The 19971-nt window shown below is 40.3% G+C and overlaps 1 protein-coding gene and 1 pseudogene across 1 annotated transcript in view; one reads left to right on the top strand and one right to left on the bottom strand.

The window, feature by feature from the left end:
- SUCLA2 (succinate-CoA ligase ADP-forming subunit beta) overlaps positions 1-9511 on the bottom strand; it is a 62478-nt gene extending 52967 nt beyond the window's left edge. The window contains exons 1-2 of the mRNA XM_016219534.2: positions 9416-9511; positions 5281-5461 (exon numbers count right to left, since the gene is read on the bottom strand). Coding sequence (XP_016075020.2) covers positions 5281-5461; positions 9416-9505 — 271 coding nt within the window. The 5' untranslated portion in view covers positions 9506-9511. The remainder of the gene's footprint in view (positions 1-5280; positions 5462-9415) is intronic.
- Positions 9512-16539: 7028 nt separating this feature from the next.
- Positions 16540-18426, top strand: LOC107542260 (putative E3 ubiquitin-protein ligase UBR7; annotated as a pseudogene).
- Positions 18427-19971: the final 1545 nt, after the last annotated feature.

Here is a 19971-nt window from a genome sequence, read left to right as displayed (position 1 = left end):
AGTATTGAAAATTTATTTAAAGAAATAATGACAGAAAACTTCCCTAACCTGGCAAAGTCAATATACAAGCCCAAGGAACACAGAGTTTTCTGAACAAGGTGAACCCAAAGAGGCCCACACCAAGACACATCATAATTAAAATGCCACAGATTTCCCTGGGTAGCACAGTTGGTTAGAGCATTGTCTCAATACACCAAGGTTGTGGGTTCAGTCCTAGGTCAGGGCACATACAATAATCAACCAATAAATGCATAAATAAGTGGAACAACAAATATTTGTATCTCTCTCTCTCTCCCCGCTCCCCTTCCTCTCTCTTTAAAATCAATCAATCAATAAAAAATAATAAAATAAGATATAATGTGAAAGGCTAAAGATAAAGAGTGAATCTTAAAAGCAGCAAGAAAAAGCAGTTATCTACAAGGGAGCACCCATAAGACTGTTACCTGATTTCTCATCAGAAACTTTGCAAGCCAGAAGGGGTTGGCATGAAATATTCAAAGTGATGAAAAGTAAGGACCTACACCAAGATTATTCTATGCAGCAAAGCTATCATTTAGAATAGAAGGACAGATTGCTTCCCAGAAAAGAAAAAGCTAAATGAGTTCACCACAACCAAACCAGTAGTACAAGCAATGTTAAAGGGACTTCTTTAAGAAGAAGAAAGAGATTAAAAATATGAATATTAAAATGGCAATTACTATATGTCTATCAACTATTACTTTAAGTGTAAGTGGGTTACATTCTCTAATCAAAAGACTTATTAAATATGAAAACAAGACACATACATATTCTGCCTCCAAGAGACCCACTTCAGATAAAAAAACACATTGACTGAAAGTGAAAAGATGGAAAAAGATATTCATGCAAGTGAAAATGGGGGGAAAAAAAGCTAGAGTAGCAATACTTATATCAGAAAAAATAGACTATAAAACAGGCTATAGAAGGACCCAGCTATTTCACTTCTGGATATTTATCTGAAGAAACAAAAAACTCTGATTAAAAAAGAAATTACACCCCTATGTTCACTGCAGCAATATTTACAATAGGCAAAGTATGGAATCAACCTCAGTGTGCATCAATAGATGAATAAAGAAGACGTGGTATATATGCAAAATGGAATATTACTCAGCCATAAAAAACTAATGACATTTTGCCATTTTCAGCATGGACAGACCTAGAAGGTATTATACTAAGTGAAATAAGTCAGACAGAGAAAGACAAATGCCATATGACTTCACTTATGTATGGAATCTAAAAACAAAACAAATGAAGAAACAAAATAGAAACAAACTCATAGAGAGAGAACATTCTGATGGTTGCCATATGGGAGGGGGTTGCAGGATGAGTGAAAAACGGGAATTAAGATGTGCAAAGTGCCAGTTATAAAAACAAGTCATGGAATGTAAAAAATGGCATAGGGAATATAGTCAATAATATTGTAATAACTACATATGGTGTCAGATGGGTGCCGGACTTATAATAAATTATAAATTATTTTAAAAAGAACAAAAAAGAAGGCAAAGTCCTATTGTATGCCATCAGAAGTCTCCCCACTAGCCCTGGCCAGTGTGGCTCAGTTGGTTGGAGTGTCACCCCATACACGGAAAGGTGGCAGGGTGGATTCCCGGTCAGGGCACATACCCAGGTTTCGGGTTTGATCCCAGTCAGGAGAGGCAACCTATCGATGTTTCCCTCTCATATCTCTCTTTCTCTTTTTTTCTTCTCTCTCTCTCCGCCTCCCTTTTCCTCTCTCTAAAACCAATTTTTTTAATTTAAAAAATAATCTCCCTCCAGGCAGACATTCATTAATCAGCACTCTTTGCAAGCTTATTCAACCAGGTAGAAATTCCTTAATTAAATTAGAATGCAAACCATATTTCTATAATCAATAAGAAAATTTTAAGAACTCTGCATATCTCCCAGAACTAGTAACTATAAAGAAAGAGTTGGCAATCTGCTCTTAGAACTGACCCCAAATCATAACTACTTCATTTCTCTGTGCTTAACAATCATCCCCTTTGATAATGCATTCCAGAAACTCCTGTGTGATCTTCAAGCTCACCAACCTTCATTTTATGAACACACAATCTTTAATCTCATTAGAATTTCTTTGTAACCTTTCTTCCATTCCTAATTTCAATTACTCACAACAGGTAAAACTTGCCTCCAGAACAGTGCTTCCCAACTTTTTACACATAATCACACATAGAAAATGAAAGAATTTGAAGGGAATACTGGGGAAAGTAATCAGGGCTATTTCAGAAGTCACCAGCTGTAGGGCTCAGTGGCCCTAGTCCCCATGCTAACTCAGGTTCTGCCAGCCACAGGACTAAGGGGAAGCAATAGTTTGTGACACCTGTAATGCACTTACCCTAGTACATCAGCAGATAAAGAATTTTTAAGAAATATGAATTAGGATTTTTATGAATTTTGCAGTAATTCAAGAAGCAAAACTCACCCTGAACAGCCAAAATCAGCATTAGGACTTGCTAGCTAGATGGATAGACCCAGGTGTTTATCTAAGGCACCTCATACCACATCTTGTACAATTAAATCCTATAATCAGTATCTGATGATATTAATGACTTGCTGCAAAAGACAAAATTATCCACATCTTCATAGTAGTTGCTAAATATATCTTTTAAAAAGTAGCATTTCTGCCTTGGCTGGGTGGCTCAGTTGGCTGGAGCATTGTCCCGTGCACCAAAAGGCTGTAGATTCAATTTTGGTCAGGGCACATATCTAGGTTGTGGGTCCCATCTCCAGCCTAGGCGCGTACGGGAGGCAAATGATGGTTGTTTCTCTCTTACATACATTTTCTCTCTCTTTCTCCCTTCTTCTCTCTCAATCTATGGAAACATATCCTCAGGTGAGGATTTTAAAAAAAAGTAGCTTCTGTTCCTCTAGGTTTAGCGATCCTTAGTCACTGATCCCACTACAATCATCATTTGTAGTGTTCTTTAATAAGAGCACACTTTCTAGCCCTGGTCAGTGTTGCTCAGTGGTTAGAGTGTCGACCCATACACCGAAGGATCTCAGGTTTGATTACCGGTCAAGGGCACATGCCTGGGTTCCAAGTTCAATTCCTGGCCCTAGTCGGGGCACATGCAGGAGGCAACCAATTGATGTGTCTCTCTCACATTGATGTTTCTTTCTCTTTCTCTCTCTCCACCTCCATCCCTTCCTCCCTCCCACTCTCTCTAAAAATCAATGGAAAAAATATTCTCAGGTGAGGATTAACAACAACAAAAATAGAACACACTTTCTAGATGAACAAGACGCTTTCTGTCTCAAGGAGGGCTCAAAATCAGCCAGCCTACCTACTCCTTACTACTTGTAAGTCCTAGTCCCAGAGAACTTGCCAAAAATAATTATAGTTTTATTATATCTCAAACATAACTATTCTTTCGTCCATAACTAAGAATCATTAAGGATTTCTCTAAAGTAAAGAAATCAGAAGACTGGCATTTGAATAAATCCTACTCACTTTTATGAAAGTTTCTACAAATTATTTTTTCTAACAAAACAGTGAAATTAGACTAAATGAGAAAATATATGGAAAATTACAGAAAATCAATTATAATAATTTGGAAATTGAAAAAGAAATAACTTTTACTGACTTCATCATATATATATCAGGCCCTATTAATGTCAGTATGGAAAACAGTCAGCATAACTACATAGGAAAAAATTTATAAAAAACAAAACAAAAAACCTCAAGAGCTTAGTCTAACAAAAATAGAAAAAGAAAGCTAAATGATTGGAAATTCATCCTTAAGGACACAAGGATAGAATTTAAAAAGCTTATACTTTCTCAATTACATTTCCAAGTTCTCCTTCTTTCTTAGCTGAGTCTTTTTTAGAAATTAACATTTAGGTCATACATATAAGATTGAATCTCAAAGTAGTTATTAAAAAGTGGCCTTTGCAAGAAATACTATAGACATACAAAGTACAATCACTAATTTTCTTAAAGTCTTGATCTTTAATATATATATATATATGTTTCTTCAAAGGTAAAAATGAGGTACATCTTTTACCACGTACAAGTTCAAACTACAGATCACATTAACAAAAATTTCACCAAAATTAGTACAAACTTTTACAAGGCTTTCGCTAAATAAAAAGAAGTCTGCTTGTAATCTGAATATAAAGAATTTTTTTCAGATTAACAACAAAAAAACACTTGTAAATGAAAATCATGCTTCCAAGTCAAGGAAATCATGACCGTCACATTCAAAAACATAGTTTATAATATACAACAATTTTATAAACTTGTACATGCCCTCACTTTTGAAAGAAAAAATCCATTCTAGAAACAAGTACAAACCTAGATAATACTTCAGCTTTAAAAAAAAAAATTTTAACGTTCCATATCTTTCTTAAAAAAATTAATAAAAACAAGGTCTTCACCAAAGCACACTTAAAGCCTTATTAATTATAGGTACATACAAGAGCATCAATTGTGCTAGCCCACAAAGGTATTGGTGGAATTTTAAACACTGCTAAAAAGAAAATGCATTATATAGCTACTATATTACTCATTATTAAGTTCTCATATTAAATCATAAAAAATGTAAACGGAAGCAAATTTTCTCAAGTCAAAATTTATTTTTTAATTAAGAGACTGAATTCAAATTAACAAAAGCTATTAAGATTTCTGTTATCAATAAAAGAACCTACTAATAAACATAGGTAACTGTTAAATTCATTTAACAAATATTAATATTTACTGATTACCTAAGTGTCAGGCACTCTTACTCTATGAGCTTGGGAGATATCAGTGAACAAAATTAAACAAAGAAGCCCTGCTCTCACAGAGTTTATGTGCTAGGGCTCCGCTTTCTTTTTTCCCCTTTGGCTCCATATTTTTTTATGTTAAAAAGGAGAATGAGTGGGAAATACTGGACCTCTCTTTACAATCACATAAACAGCTAAGATTGTCCTTCACCAATTCCCTGAAGAATCGTCACACCCACCACACTTTTAAATTATGGAGTAGTAAATATAAATTCCTTCTCAATACATTATATTCCAACTAAAAATAGGACTTCAGCCTCCTAATGCCAACGTCAGTGATCCTTAAGTTACTAGCACTACGGGAGCTCATAATTTTAGAATGTCAACAACCATAAAGTTCTGTCTTCTCTTTTAAGTATGTAAAATTTATATTTTATTTTAATAAAATAAAAACTAAAAGTTGTTATTAAACCAAAAGTAAAGTTCACGTCTTATCAGAGTTGCCATGTCCAGGTAGCATGAGTTTTTAAAATTTAGTACCTAATTTTTTGGCAATTGCATAAGCTTCATCTGGTGACTTAGCCACGTGTCCTTTGGGAATGGCGACTCCAGCTTCTTGCAACAATTCCATACTCATGTATTCATGTAGTGAGAGATTCCTTTGTTGTTGCTGCTGTACTTGGAGTCCATGGTTGTTAAACAATCCAGAACTTCCCAGAACCTAAAGAAATTGGGATATATTTATATATGACACTAATTTAGCAGTTATTCTCATTAAAAACACCTTCTCAAAATACTGTTTCTATAGAGTACTTGGTTCTTCATAACTGTAATAAACCTGATACATTAAATAAAACATTCACACATTCAAAGTACATAAATTAAAACTTAAAACTAAAAGCTAATCTACCAGCAAAATATTAAATGTTACCCTTGTAGTTTTAACTATTTCCTCATCATCTCTAGTCCTTATCTTTCATTTGAGTTTTACTACCATATCTCTAATAGTGATAGAGACAGACAGGAGCAGAGGAAGGAAGATGGGCCAGGTAAAGAAGGTCATCAGGGTGGAGACCCGTGGATGCCTAGCAAAGGACAATTGTATGGTGGGACCTCGCCCCTAGAGTGTCCTCTCCTCTTCTGGCATATCACTTGGTCATGTGGTTTGGACGCCCTGACCTTTCCATCCTAGGGATAACATCTAGGCCTCAGCTGTATTTCAGCTCCAGGCCCAGAAAAACAACAAAACCAGCCACAGCTGACCAAATGCATTGAATAATGACCCTGACCACAACCCCGAAAGGACACACCTGGAAAACTGCTAAATATTCTATTAAGATCTTTCCCTGGGAGCTCCCCTAAAATCTTCTCCTTTAAGACCCTTAGGACAGAGGACCCAGAGCGCTCTCCCTCCAAGAAGCACACCCCAGCCTGTGCCTTCCCCTTCCTTTCCCCTCCCCAGGCAGGTTAGCATTAATATTAGCATTAGCTTCCTCACTCCCAAGCACCAAGGGCCCTTCCTTTGCCTCTATAAATTGTTTCCTAAGCCCATTTCTTCTAGGAACTACTTTTCTACCTCTGTGATTAACGAAATAAATGTTCTCTTATAGTCTAGGTCTTGGCTCTGGATTTTTTCCTAGCAGTTGCTGAACCCAGGTCCAGTCTGACCCCAACAGGCTAATACCCAGTGCTGTTCCACCGCCTACAATACAATGATCTACAAAGCATTTCAACCTCCAGGTCAAATTCTGCATATCTAAAACCAATCTTAACTTCCCAACAAACCAAAAATTCTTCCAACTTTCTTCTCTCCACCATTCCTCCAGCACCTAACAAATTGCCCGACACTAGATATGTGATTAATTGAATGATTGGATACCATTACTCTTTCATACACTCAAGAGTCAAAGCCTTGTATTGGACATTGTGGTGTGTTGTCCAGGTCCTCTTTCAGGACCAAGGCATTCACTGCCCCAGCTGCTTTGAGTGTTGGCTGAGGCAGCTCTCAAATGAATTCTGTCATTGGAGCACCCTAGCACAAAGTCACACCTCCTTCATATTGTCAGCCTGAATCCAATCACTCATCAATGGGGATTAAGGGAGGGATATAAAGATCTGGTACCTCACCCCAATTTGTGACAATTCAGAAAGATAATCCTAGTTGCAGATCTCCCATAGGAACAGCAGAGGCCCCTACTGCAACTGCGCAATTCTATTTCTCCCTCCACTCAATCCTTTTTCCTTTATTCTCCCAAAGGGGTGTTGATTCAGAGATCACTTTCTAGTAGACTTTCTCCATGAATCTCTCCATTTAATAGCCTACAAATATCATCTCAGAGAACTGATCTGCAGTATCATCATTAACGCATGTCTTCTAAATACTTCCCTTAACTGGCAAAGCATTCACCCCTTATCCAGGGTGTTTTCACTTTCTGTAGTTTGTCAGAAATGAGTTAAGTGCTCAAGCTCAGTCTGAAATTATTAAATGATAAATTCCAGAAATAAACAATTCGTTAAGTTTTAAACTGCTTGGCATTCAGCCCCGGCCAGGTAGCTCAGTTGGTTAAAGCATTGTCCCAATACACCAAGGTTTTGAGTTCAATCCCATCAGGGCACATAAAAGAATCAACCAATGAAAGCGTAAGTTGATGGAACTACAAACTGATGTTTCTCTCTTCCTCTCTCTCAAGTAAAAAATTAACATAAGATAAAAAATAAATTGCTCGCCATTCTGAGTAGCATGATGAAATCTCATGCTGTCCAGCTCCATCCAGCCTGGGATGTGAATCATCCCTTTGTGTAGCATATCCATGCTGTATACATTGCCCCCACATTAGTTACTTAGTAGCCATCTTGGTTATCAAATCTATCATAGCATCACAGCACGTGTTCATGTAACCCCTACTTTACTTACTAATGGCTCCAAAGCCTCTCGCCTAACTGCTATTAAGTATATTGTTATAATTGTTCTATTGTATTACTAGTTATTGTTGTCAATCTTACTGTGCCTATTTATATATATCAGGGTTTATATATATAAGGGTATATATATATCAGGGTTTGGTACTATTGGTGGTTTCAGGTATCTACTGAGGGTCTTGCAACGTATCCCCCAAGGATAAGAGGAGACTTTGGTAGATTTGTATGGTTTCTTTCAAACACTTATATTTACAAAGAATTAGTAGTACACATAGGGTATTGCTGATAGCTTTTATACCACTTTAAATATTTTTTTAAAGTACCTGAAGTATTTTGATAATCCTTTCCTGCTAAATTCAATGTATGACCTTGAAAACGTTTCCTAAGACCCTGCACAGTCCTCATCTACAAGAGCAAGGGGACAGACTACTAAGGTCCTTTCTAATTCTAAAGCTACATTACTTAATGTGAGGATGGAAGAGAAGATATTAAGACAATACATGAGGCATTGCCATATAGACACACAAAGGCTTACAAAGGAATTTCCAGAAAGGATAAAGATTATGATTAGGATGAAAACATATTCCAAAAATGAGACAGCACCCTTATTATGAGTCGTAAGAAATTCAAAAACACCACTTCTATTAGAAAGCAAACTCATGGAATTCACTACCTCTAGGTTGAAAGTATGAATAGTTTTTAAAAGAAAAAATAATAGTCAAAATCAATTCAATTATGGCACATCTGAGGAGTTACTTCAGAACATAACATAAAACTCTGGAACTGACTTAGGAAGTCAATTATGCCCTTTCACAAGTTTCTTTGTTGAAAAGAATCGGCCAATTCTTATGTTCTGGAAAAAACTGTGGAGCAGATTTAAGCACAAAAGCTATGGAGCCAGACAGTTCTGGATTTAATCCTAAACTTTGACCTTACCTACGTCCTAACCTAACCCAAATTACTTGTTCTCTTAGCAAGTTTCTTCATCAATGATGCAGTGGTAATTGACTCCCTTTTAAGTGTTGCTGAAAAGCCTAGTAAGAGACTACCTGCAAAAGGCTTAGCACATACCTGGCACACAGTAAACACTCAAAAAACAAAACAAAACAAAAGCTGTGGCCAAAAATGAAGCGATCCAAAAGATTGTCTTACTTCCCCAATTAGTAACCTAGTAAACATCATCTTATTACCACTAGAGTATTAACAAACAGCACAGTACAGGACTACTTGGGGAAGGGAAGAAACTTTCCTGCCTCGTCCCAGAAAAGCCCAGTCAGCAAGCACTACTGGCCTTGCAAAGTCATCCTACCTACAACAGCTCCCGAGGAACCCAAAAGTACATCTGAAGGGCATTTGTCCCTCGCCATAGAGGGCCGCGAGTGTCTCGGCCCACCGCGCGGGGTCCACGATAGCAGAAAAATCTGCCTCGGCCCTTCACCTCCCTGGCTCCGAACCCACCCTGGCACCTCGGAAACTGGGTGAGCAGTTGCAGCCGGGTCGCCGGGGCTCCTCACAGACGGAGGGCCGGAGCAAAGCGACGCAAACAGCAGCCAGCTCTCAGTTCCGGCAGGCAGCACTCCCGGGCGAGCTGCCCGCAGGCCGGCGGGGCACCCCATGTCAACCAATGTCACCGACTGAGAAGTGACCCCGACCCGGGCCTCGACTCCCTTCACACCCTGCCCACAGGACCCAAGTCTCGCGCCTCGCCCTTTCTCCTCCCGACTCCTCAAAGCCAGAGCAGGCTGGGGCTCAATACCTGGGCGGCGGCCCGCAGCGCCGTCCGGGGCGGGTGGCTCCTAAGGGTAGCGGCGGCTAGGAGCCGGCTGTAGAACATGGAGGCCGCCATTTCTCAGTCCGACCCCGACCCCTTGGCGCCCTGCGCAGGCGCAGCGATGCGAGGCGGCCAGTGACGCAGCTACTCCGGGGCGCGCTCCGCCCTCGGAGCCACCCGTCGGGGCGGGGCCTGGAGTTAACCCGTCCGCTGCCTGGCGCCTTGCAGAGGGCAAATGCAGAAACTGCCTTGGCTAAGGCGCAGCAGGGCTAGGCGGTGTCGAGCAAACTTTGACCTTTGGAACTGGGCACCGCAGCCTCAATATCCGACCTGTGGCCAGGAAGCACCCGTACATTTCCTAGTGAAATGTAACGGACGGGCAACCAGCGCCTCCACCTGTGTGATACTAGCTTCTCCGAGCCTCAGTTGCTTCATATATAAATAAGATGGGTACTGAGTTTCTGCTTTGAGCCAAACACTGAGTTGAGTCCTTAGGATACCATAGTGAGTAAAAAAGCGATTCTGGCCCTGCTGGGTGGCTCAGCTGGTGGGAGCGTTCCCCAAACGCCAAAATGTTTGGGCGTTAGATTGTGGTGGGGCACATACCTAGGTTAGGAGTTCAACTCTTCTGCGGGAACAGGAGGCAACGGAGGGATGTTTCTAACCCCCTCCCCTTTCCTCTCTCTCTCTCTCAAATCAATAAAAACATATCCTCCAGTGAGGAAAAAAACAGAGCGATTTCTGCTGTCAAAGGAAAGAGGGTTCTGCCACTAGTTACCAATCCGGAGCACACACTGGAGTTACTTGGGAAGTTTCTCGGAAAACTACGTGAACCAGATGCCATCTGAGGAGAGGAGTCAGGACATATGTATTTCTTAGACTTTTGTAGATTAATCAGATGCACACACTGTGCATTGAAAACCCTGACATGGTGTGTGCCTCACCAAGGAACTGACCACCCACAAATGACAGGGCGCCTCTTCTGCCCTGGACATGGGGATTCAAAATGTGTCCAAGCAATGTGAGTGGGGCAAGATTTTAACTTAGGAAGAGGTGGGTGTTGCTGACAAGCATTAAGGCAGGCTCTGGGACCTACTTCTGATGCAGTGAGGGGATTCACAGAACACCACTGTATAAAGACAAAGTGAATCTGATGCAATCAGCTGATCGATTTAGGGAATGGAAAGGCTCTTTTTGCAGTCCCCAAAATCTCTGTTGGTTGTTTTCTAAAAAAAGTTATAACTCTTTTCCCCCATCTTATTCTTTTTAAATTCTTTCCCCTATTTATTGATGAGAGAGAGAGAGAGAGAGCGAGAGAGAAACATCAATTTGTTGTTCTACTTATTTATGCATTCATTGGTGGATTTTTACATGTGCCCTGACCAGGGATCAAACCTGCAACCTTGGTGTATCGGGATGACCCTCTAACCAACTGAGCTACCCAGCCAGGACCAAATCTCAGTTCTTTTTTTTTTTTTTTAACTGTCTTTTTTTAAATTTTTTTAAAATTTTATTTCAATGAGAGGATAGGAGAGGGAGAGATAGAAACATCAGTAATGAGAGAGAATCATGGATCAGCTGCCTCCTGCATGCCCCCTACTGGTTGATTGAGCCTGCAACCACAGCTTGTGCCCTGCTCAGGAATCAAACTGTGACCTCCTGGTTCATGGGTTGATGCTCAACCACTGAGCAACACCAGCTGGGCAAAATCTCAGTTCTTAAAGGCAGAACTTTTTTGTTCCATTGGCACTCATGGGGGACTAACCTCAAGGCCCCATTTATCCCTAATATATATTCCACATAGTTAGAAACAAGGAGAGGGGAAACAAATATTGGTAGTTCCGATATCTCTTGTTCCACCCTTCTACGGCCCATCATAGCCAAATAAATCTGAATAATGTATCCAAAAAGCTGGGTCTGGGCCCTGCCAGTTTCTATTAGGAACACATATCTCATCAGATATGAATACTGTGTACTTATTTTCGAGCCAACTCATTTAAATTGATAGTAAACACAGTAATTGAGTTACCAGTACAGCCAACCATCTGAATCTAAGGTAGTTATTTAAAGGCACATGGATAAACCCAGAATAAGTCCATGTACTAAAATAAGGTGCAGGACCATAGCCCTGTTAGAAGCCTAACTGGGTTGACTTTGCTGCAGGTTTGAGTCACATCTCCACTGCTGTGTCCTCTGTGATACTGGCTTAAAAATAGCAGAAATATGGATAGGAGCAAGAGTGAGAAAGAGGAGCTCCTTCTGTGGCCTAAGCAAGCGGGGAGGGGCACTTCTCCCCCAGCCCTTCTAGACTATGTCCCGGGCACTGTACTTCTTGATATCTCATTGAAGAATTGAGCAATTGTTCCTCCAGTACAATGGCATTCCTGTCCTTGACCTTTAGTTTCCCACTTTGTTTATCTCTGCCTTCTACTAGGAGACGTGGTATGCAGGAAAGATGGGAAAAGAAATTTCCTGAGAAGACAACTAATTTTTTCACAATCCTTTAAAATCATTAAAGTTTTTATACCCTCCATATTCTGAGGCCCCTAGAGAAAATGGAGAGAGGAGAGTGGAAACTAGACACTCTCTGGTGGTTCACTGAGGAGGGTCCCTGTGCTGTGTACTAGCAAGACCACTGTGTCCAGGATGAAGGGTATTTCTACCCCCAAAGAGATTTGGGGATCTAAAACAAAGACTGTTGGAGTTAGACCCCAAATCCCTTTAGCACAGCAGTGGTACAGGGGTAGAAAACCCTGGTAGGCTGGTGCACTCCTGCAGATAGAGCTGAATCACGTTCCCAGGATTTGTACTAACCCCAGCAGAGCTGGGGAAGTGTACAAGGGCTTTCAAAATCCTTGAGAATGATATATACAAGCATGAAGAGCCAGCAGGTAGTAGCAAGGAGGAATGAACCTGTAAGGAGAAATGATCCAGAGTGTTTGGGAAGGGGAATGTGTCAATAGATGCTTAGTTAGATGACAACACCAAGGACTAGATGTTCCCTGGTGATCTATCACTGTGTATATCCCCTGGATGGAAGGAGAAGCAAGGGAATTAGAACAGATACTGATTTAACAGAAGTTACATTTCTGGCACTTGATATAATAAGTATTAAAATAGAATTTAAATTCAGATGTAGAAAAATAGTTTTGGTTCTCATACACACGAACATATGAGTGAACTTGGCATCACTGCACCACTGGTTGTCAACCTTGGCTGTACCCTAGAACCACTGGGAGAGCTTTTAAAAATACTTTTGCATGGGCCCCACTACCAAAGAGTGGTATTTTGTAAAATTCCCCTAGTGTTTTTAATGAGCACCCAAAGATGACGACTATTCTTATCTTACTCTTTCTACTATCCTCTCTGTCTCATGGGAGGGTGGGAGAGGAGGTGGTTAAGGTCAGGGGGAGTGGTGGTTCAGTAAGGTCAATGAACCTGGATTTGAATTCTAGCTCGCAACCTGCTAGCTGCATGGTCTGAAGTTTCAGGATCCACATTTGCAAAAATGGACGTATTAGTTTCTAGTAGCTGGTATAACAAATTGCCACAAACTTGGTGGCTTTAAAAGTCTCTGTTTTGGCCCGGCGGGGCATAGCTCAGCAGTTGCGCATTGACCTTGGATCCAGGAGATCGAGGTTCGACTCCTGGTCAGGGTACATGCCTTGTTGCGGGCTGGATCCCCAGTCGGTGTGCAGGAGGCAGCCCATCAATGACTCTATCATCATTGATGTTTCCATCTCTCCCTCTCCCTTCCTCTCTCTAAAATCAATAAAGATATATTAAAAATACACATATTTAAAAATCTCTGTTCTGGAGCCCAAAATTTAGATCATTATCACCTGACCAAATTCAAGGTGTAAGCAGAGCCACACTCTCTCTGGAAGCTTTATGGGAAAATCTATTCTTTTCCTTTTCCAGCTTCTGGTGGCTACTGGTACTCCTTAACCTGGGGCCACTTCACGTTAATTTCTGCCTCCTCTTCTGTGTCAAATCATTTCTCTTATAGGGATACGTGTACATTTAGGGCCCACCATAATCCAGGATAACCTCCCTATCTCAAGATCATAAGTCTAATCACATCTACAAAGTTCTTTTTGCCTATCTAAGGTAATATTCACAGGTTCCAGAGATAAGGAACTGAATACCTTTCAGAGGGCCATTATTGAATCTACAACTAATAATGAATCCCCTGACCATCTAAAAGAGTTATAGTTAGGAACAAGTAAGGTAAGTGAAAGCACATTAAAAAATTATATAAATGCAAGTTATAATCATCATTGTCCCTTTACATGACTTAGCTATTAAAACCCCCAATGATGCCCTGGCCGGTTTTGCTCAGTGGTTTGGCTCATGGACTGAAGGGTCCAGGGTTTGATTCCGGTTGAGGGCACATACTTCAGTTGCAGGCTTGATCCCCAGTCCCTGTTGGAGGGGGGGGAGCATGTGGGAGGCAACCAATTGATGTGTGTCTCTCTCACATCAATGTTTCTCTCTCTCTCTCTCTTTCCCCCTCCTTCCCTTCCACTCTCACTTAAAAGCAATGGAAAAAATATCCTCGGGTGATGATTAAAAAAATATTAATAAAAATAATAAAACCCCCAATGACATGTGCTGTACCCCTAGCAGCTTCCCATATGCTCTCCCATAACATCTCCCCTGAGGCAAAGCCAGAGCCAGAGCTACCCTAAGTTTATAAAGGCCCTTATGAGAATTAGAAAGGGAAGTGACTCTATCCTCAGGACACTTTACTTCTTTCTGTGGAAAATTAACAAAATATATTCTAATATTCTACCATCTCTCAAAACTTTGTAAGGAGAATTGAACAAATAAGTATATTAAGAATAGTGGGAACTAGATTTCTCTATATCAAAGGAGGGTGTTAAAATATGAAAAAGTGTTAAAATTTTGTCTTAATTAGAATTAAGTATTGGAATAAACTCAAGGTTTTCAACATATAGAGATAGATATAGAAATAAATATACATATTACACATTAGGTTTCCCCAGTGAAGCAGAACAAATAGGAGATTTTATATAGAGAGAGAGAAGAGGAGGGGAGGGGAGGGGAGGGGAGGGGAGGGGAGGGGAGGGGAGGGGAGGGGAGGGGAGGGGAGGGGAGGGGAGGGGAGGGGAGGGGAGGGGAGGGGAGGGGAGGGGAGGGGAGGGGAGGGGAGGGGAGGGAGAGGGAGAGGAGAGGAGAGGGAGAGATTTTAAGGAAGGGTAGTGTCAGAGAAGGACACTGAGAATCTTATTCCCAATGACTGTCAATGAGTTTCCCCTCCTCCCACAGTGTTAGTGAAGACCACATGGGGAACCTGGACTTCTGCCCCAACCCAGAAGTAAAGAGGCACTTCTCCCCTTCCCCACTGGGGTGGTGTCAGAAGAGGCCTAATGGAGAGTCAATACTTTCACTACTGTAGAGTGGTAACAAAACCACCCCACTGTGGTGTCAGTGAGAACCAGAACTCCCACCCCTAACCAGCATTAATGAGGAGCTCCTCCACCTTGGGGGTTGATGAAGGCCAAGAGGAGGGCCTGGACTTCTACCTCTACCTGACAGTATCAAAGCAGCAGCACTTCTCCCTTTTTCCTGTTATAGCAGTGTCAAAAACAAAACAAAACAAAAAACAAGCTAAAACAGACTCTCACAACATAATACAAAAATTTCCAGGTTTCAGTTAAATACATTCATCATACCAAGAACAAGAATCTCAAACTGAATTTAAAAAATCAATACACACCAACACAGAGAGGATAGAAATGTTAGATTATCAGCCAAAGACTTTAATGCTAAAATATGATAAAAATGTTTCAATGAACAATTATGAACATGCTTGAAACAGAGAAGTTGAAAGCCTCAGCAAAAAAAAGGACCAAATAGAAATTTTAGAACTGAAAAATATACAGTAGCTGAAATAAGAAAACACAGTACTGGGCTAAACAGAAAGGAAACAGAGAAAAGAATCAAATGAACTGGAAGACAGAAGAATAGAAATTACCCAATCTGAACAATGGGGAGGAAATAAACTGAAAAAGTAAAATAAACAGAGCCTCAGATACCTATGGAACTATAACAAAAGATTGAATATTCATGTCATCAGAATCCCAGAAGGAGAGAAGAAAGATGATAGGGCTGAAAGAGTACTCAAATAAATAATGGCTGAAAACTTTCCAAATTTGGCAAAAGACATAAACTTACATATCAAGAACTTGAGCAAGCTGCAAGCAGGTCAAACCCAATGAAATTCACACAAGACACGTCATAACTAAACTTGTGAAAATCAAGACAAAGAAAAAACCTTGACAGCAATCAGAGAAAAATGACCTTTATTTATACGGGATAAAACATTCAAATGACAGAAAATTTCTCATCAGTGTTTTTTTGTTTTGTTTTGTTTTTTAATCCTCACCCAAGGATTCCCCCCCCCCCCCACTGCTTTTCAGAGAGAGAGTGGAAGGGGGTGAGAGAGACATTGATATGAGAGAGACATATTGATTGGTTGCCTTCTGCACATGCCCTGAGCAGGGCCGGGAATCGGAGATCAAGCCTGCAACCACGGTACATGCCCCTGGCCTGAATCGAACCCAGGACCCTTCAGTCCTCCAGCCAATGCTCTGACCACTGAGCCAAAACAGTCAGGGCCTCAGCAGTGATCTTTGAGGCCAGAAAGAAATAGCACAATAATTTTAAAGTCCTGAAAGAAAAGGACTGGCAACCCAGAATCTATAAGGAGAAATCAAGACATTTTCAAATGAATGAAAACTAGGAGAATTGGTCATCAGAGAACTTAATACTAAAAGAAGGTCTAAAGGAAGGTCTTCAAACAGGGGAAAGATCAAAGAAGAAACCTTGGGACATCAGGAAGAAAAAAAGACCACAGCAATAAAAAATATGTGTAAATACGATATGTACCTTTGTATACTGTTGGTGGGAATGCAGATTGGTGCAGCCACTACAGTATGGAGATTCCTCAAAAAATTAAAAATAGAATTGCTTTATGACCTAGTGATTCCATTTCTGGATATATACCAAAAGAAACCCAAGGCCACATCTGTCTTGGCTGCTTTTCCTGCCTCTGCCAGGCTGTAGACCAGTGACAGTTGAGGATGGCTGGAGCTGAGGGTCTTGCTGGAAGACAGTGGGAGCTAGAGCTGGTCAATGTACTTGAAAAAGAGGAGGAGTTGGAGAATGAGGATGTGTACTGGGTAGCAATGACTCCAAGAAGTGCTCCTACTTGCAAGGCTCAGTAGAGACAAGCACCGTATGCGCGTAGTACCTGCACCGCCCGAGGGAAAAGAACCAGCAGGAATTTGCTTAACTTGCAGTCATGAATGTCCTGGAAGTCATAAACTATTTGAGCTATACACAAAAAGAAGTGTTCATTGTGACTGTGGAAACAGCAAGTTTAAAAATTTGGAATGCAAATTATTTCCTGAGAAAGCAAATATAAATTCTGGCAATGAGTATAATGACAATTTTTTTGGATTGTATTGCATTTGTGAAGAGACCTTATCCTGATTCTGAAGATGACATGATCCAGTGTGTAGTCTGTGAAGACTGGTTCCGTTGAAGGCATCTTGGTGCCATTCCCCTCGAGTGTTGGGATTTCCAAAAGATGGTATGCCAGGCCTGTATGAAACGCTGCTCTGTCTTGTGGGCTTATGCTGCACAATTGGCAATAACCAAAGTATCTGCCAAGGACGGTGGGTTAGTGCTGGATGTCAGTGGAACAGGTGATCAGGAAGTTATCACACCTGAAAATGGAGGTCATCCAGATATTACCTTCAAAGAGGATATTCCAGAACATGCAAAGGATGCTGTCAAGGAAGTTAAAGCAGAGCAGACTAATGAACCATGTACCAGCTCTAGTTCTGAAGCTGATCTCCAGGCAGTGTTTAAGAAATCAGTGTCTCAACACAGAATCACAGTCTGGCTGCAAGCTTCAGGAGCTTAAAACTAAGTGTTTTAATTAACCAAGGAACATATATGTATATATGCATAGCCCATGGACACAGACAATAATGTGGTGAAGGCCTGGAGTGGGGTGGGAACCAGGTGGAGGGGGGCAAAGAGGAAAATAGGGGATATCTGTAATATACTCAATGGTAAAAATAAATTTAAAAAACAACAATGGTAACTTTAGACAAATATGCATGGACGTAAGTAAGGCACATCATTATTGTAGTTTAAAAGTTGTACATGATAAGACATATTTTGTTTTTACTGTATGTTTTTACTGAATGATCTATTCTCCACCCCAAAGCAAGCATGAATAAAATTAAGTTAAATCTGGAAAAAAACGCAACAACAACAAAACCCTAAGTGGTTTTTTAAAATATATCTATTGATTTCAGAGAGAGGAAGGGAGAGATAGAAATATCAATGATGAGAGAAAATAGAAACATCAATGAGTCATCATTGATTGGCTGCCTCCTGCAGGCCCCCAACTGGAGATCGAGCCCACAACTGGGGTTCGAGCCCACAACCTGGGCATGTGCCCTGACCGGGAATCAAAGCTCAATCTCCTAAGTGGATGCTCAACTGCTGAGCCATGCCCAGCTGGGCAAAACCCTAAGGTTTTTATAAAGAAGGACACTGCCACCTATTGGCCCTTGAATTGGCATAGCAAGTTATGTACCTGGAAAGCCTGCATGAAAATGTTTGGAGATCTAGATGTCCTGTTCCTGACAGATGAATATGACACACTCCTGGCTTAGCAAAACAAAAGCAAGGTTGACCAGGCAGCTGACAAGACAAATCCTTTAATGGGCACCCTTAACAGCATGAACAGAGTCCAACAAGTGGAACTTCTTTGTGAATATAATGACTTGAAGACTGAACTTAAAGACTACCTCAAGAGATTTGCTGATGAAGGCATGGTTGTAAAGAGAGAGTATATCCAGCAGTTCTTTGAAGAATTTCAGTCAAAAAAAAAAAAAAAAAGAAGAAGAAGAAGAAGAAGAGTAGATGGGATGCAGTATTATTGCAGCTAGAGTGGAGGATGGAGCTTTCTCATCCAGGCCACGGCTTAGACGAGTGCCCACTGATCCCTGGATGAGATGAAGGAGAACTACAGGAAGTCAAGGCCTCAAAGAAATGGTCCATCCCATGTTTTTCTGCATCACGCCTAATTACAGATCCTTGTGAAGAGTGACGTGTGGAGCTGGAAGGTCTTATGGCCACAGGAGATGCTTATGTGTCCTGGGCTGGCCTTGTATAAAAAGGCTTGGTTGGAAAGCTCAGGGCATCTTTGAAATTGTTTACAATCCCCAGCTTGGGAACTCTTCCAAGCCAAGGTTTCTGCACCCCCTTTGTAAGGTTACACAAATAGCAGACCATTGTGGCCTGAAAGTTTGTATCTTCTGAAATGTGTTATTTAACTACCAGAAAGTTCCTTACTTCTTATGACAGGTCAGGCCCAGGTCTCAGAGGTGATGCAATACTGAACAACACAGTAATACAAATCACCCAGTGCTAAAGGGCTTGTTTTATGAAAGGTACTGTTCCTTCTTTTATATTAACCAGAAAGCCTCTTTTTCTTAACCTATCATTCACAACTAGTTCCTTTATTGACTGTATTGGACCATCTCTTCTTGTAGAGACTGATTTCAGCAAACATGTGGCATTTAATGCATGTTTTATGTGAAAGAATATATTAGTTGCTTTGACGGAATTCTGGCATTATATGTCCAAATTTGTAGAATTGTTACTGGACTCATAATTACATACTAAACTCCAATCAGACTTCTGTAAAATTAAATAAAACTATTTCAAAATAGTAGAAGAAAACCAAAAACAGTGATTCAAAAGGATATAGCACCTCTATGTTTATTGCAGCATTATTTACAATAGCCAAGATATGGAAGCAACCCACATGCCCATCAATAGACCAGTGGATAAAAAAGCAGTGGTACAAATATACAGTGGAATATTATTTGGCCATAAAAAATTAAATCTTACCATTTGCAACAGCTAGATGCAGCTAGAGAGTATTATGCTAAGTGAAATAAGTCAAACAGAGAAAGACAAATACCATATGATTTCACTTACATATGGAATCTAAAGAGTAAAATAAATGAACAAACAAAATAGAAACAGTTTCATAGATACAGAGATCAGACTGATGGTTGTGAGAAGGGAGAGGGCTTGGGGGCTTGTTGAAAAAGGTGAAGGAATTAAAAAGTACAAATTAGTAGTCACAAAATCATGTTTAGTTATTATACAGAGCTGCCTGTAATAAATAACTCCACTATCATTGTCTTCACTACTCTTTGTTCTTCTCTTAGGCCACCAATTTTCAACCTTTACCATCTCATAGTACACATAAACTAATTACTAAAATTCTGCAGCACACCAAAAAATAAATTTTTTGCCGATCTGACAAAAAAAATAGGTAAAATTTTGACTCATTCACACTGAACTGCAATTGTTGTGTTTGCTGTTGTCATTTTTTTATTTGACAATCTAAGGGAAAAGAGGTCAGTGCCCCTGAATAAATAAGTATTGCATGTTTAAAAAATTCTTGTTGCACAACGGTT

Source organism: Miniopterus natalensis, chromosome 2, assembly GCF_054644295.1.
Source record: "Miniopterus natalensis isolate mMinNat1 chromosome 2, mMinNat1.hap1, whole genome shotgun sequence".
Lineage (NCBI taxonomy): Eukaryota > Metazoa > Chordata > Mammalia > Chiroptera > Miniopteridae > Miniopterus > Miniopterus natalensis.
This window is presented reverse-complemented; position numbering and strand designations above follow the sequence as displayed.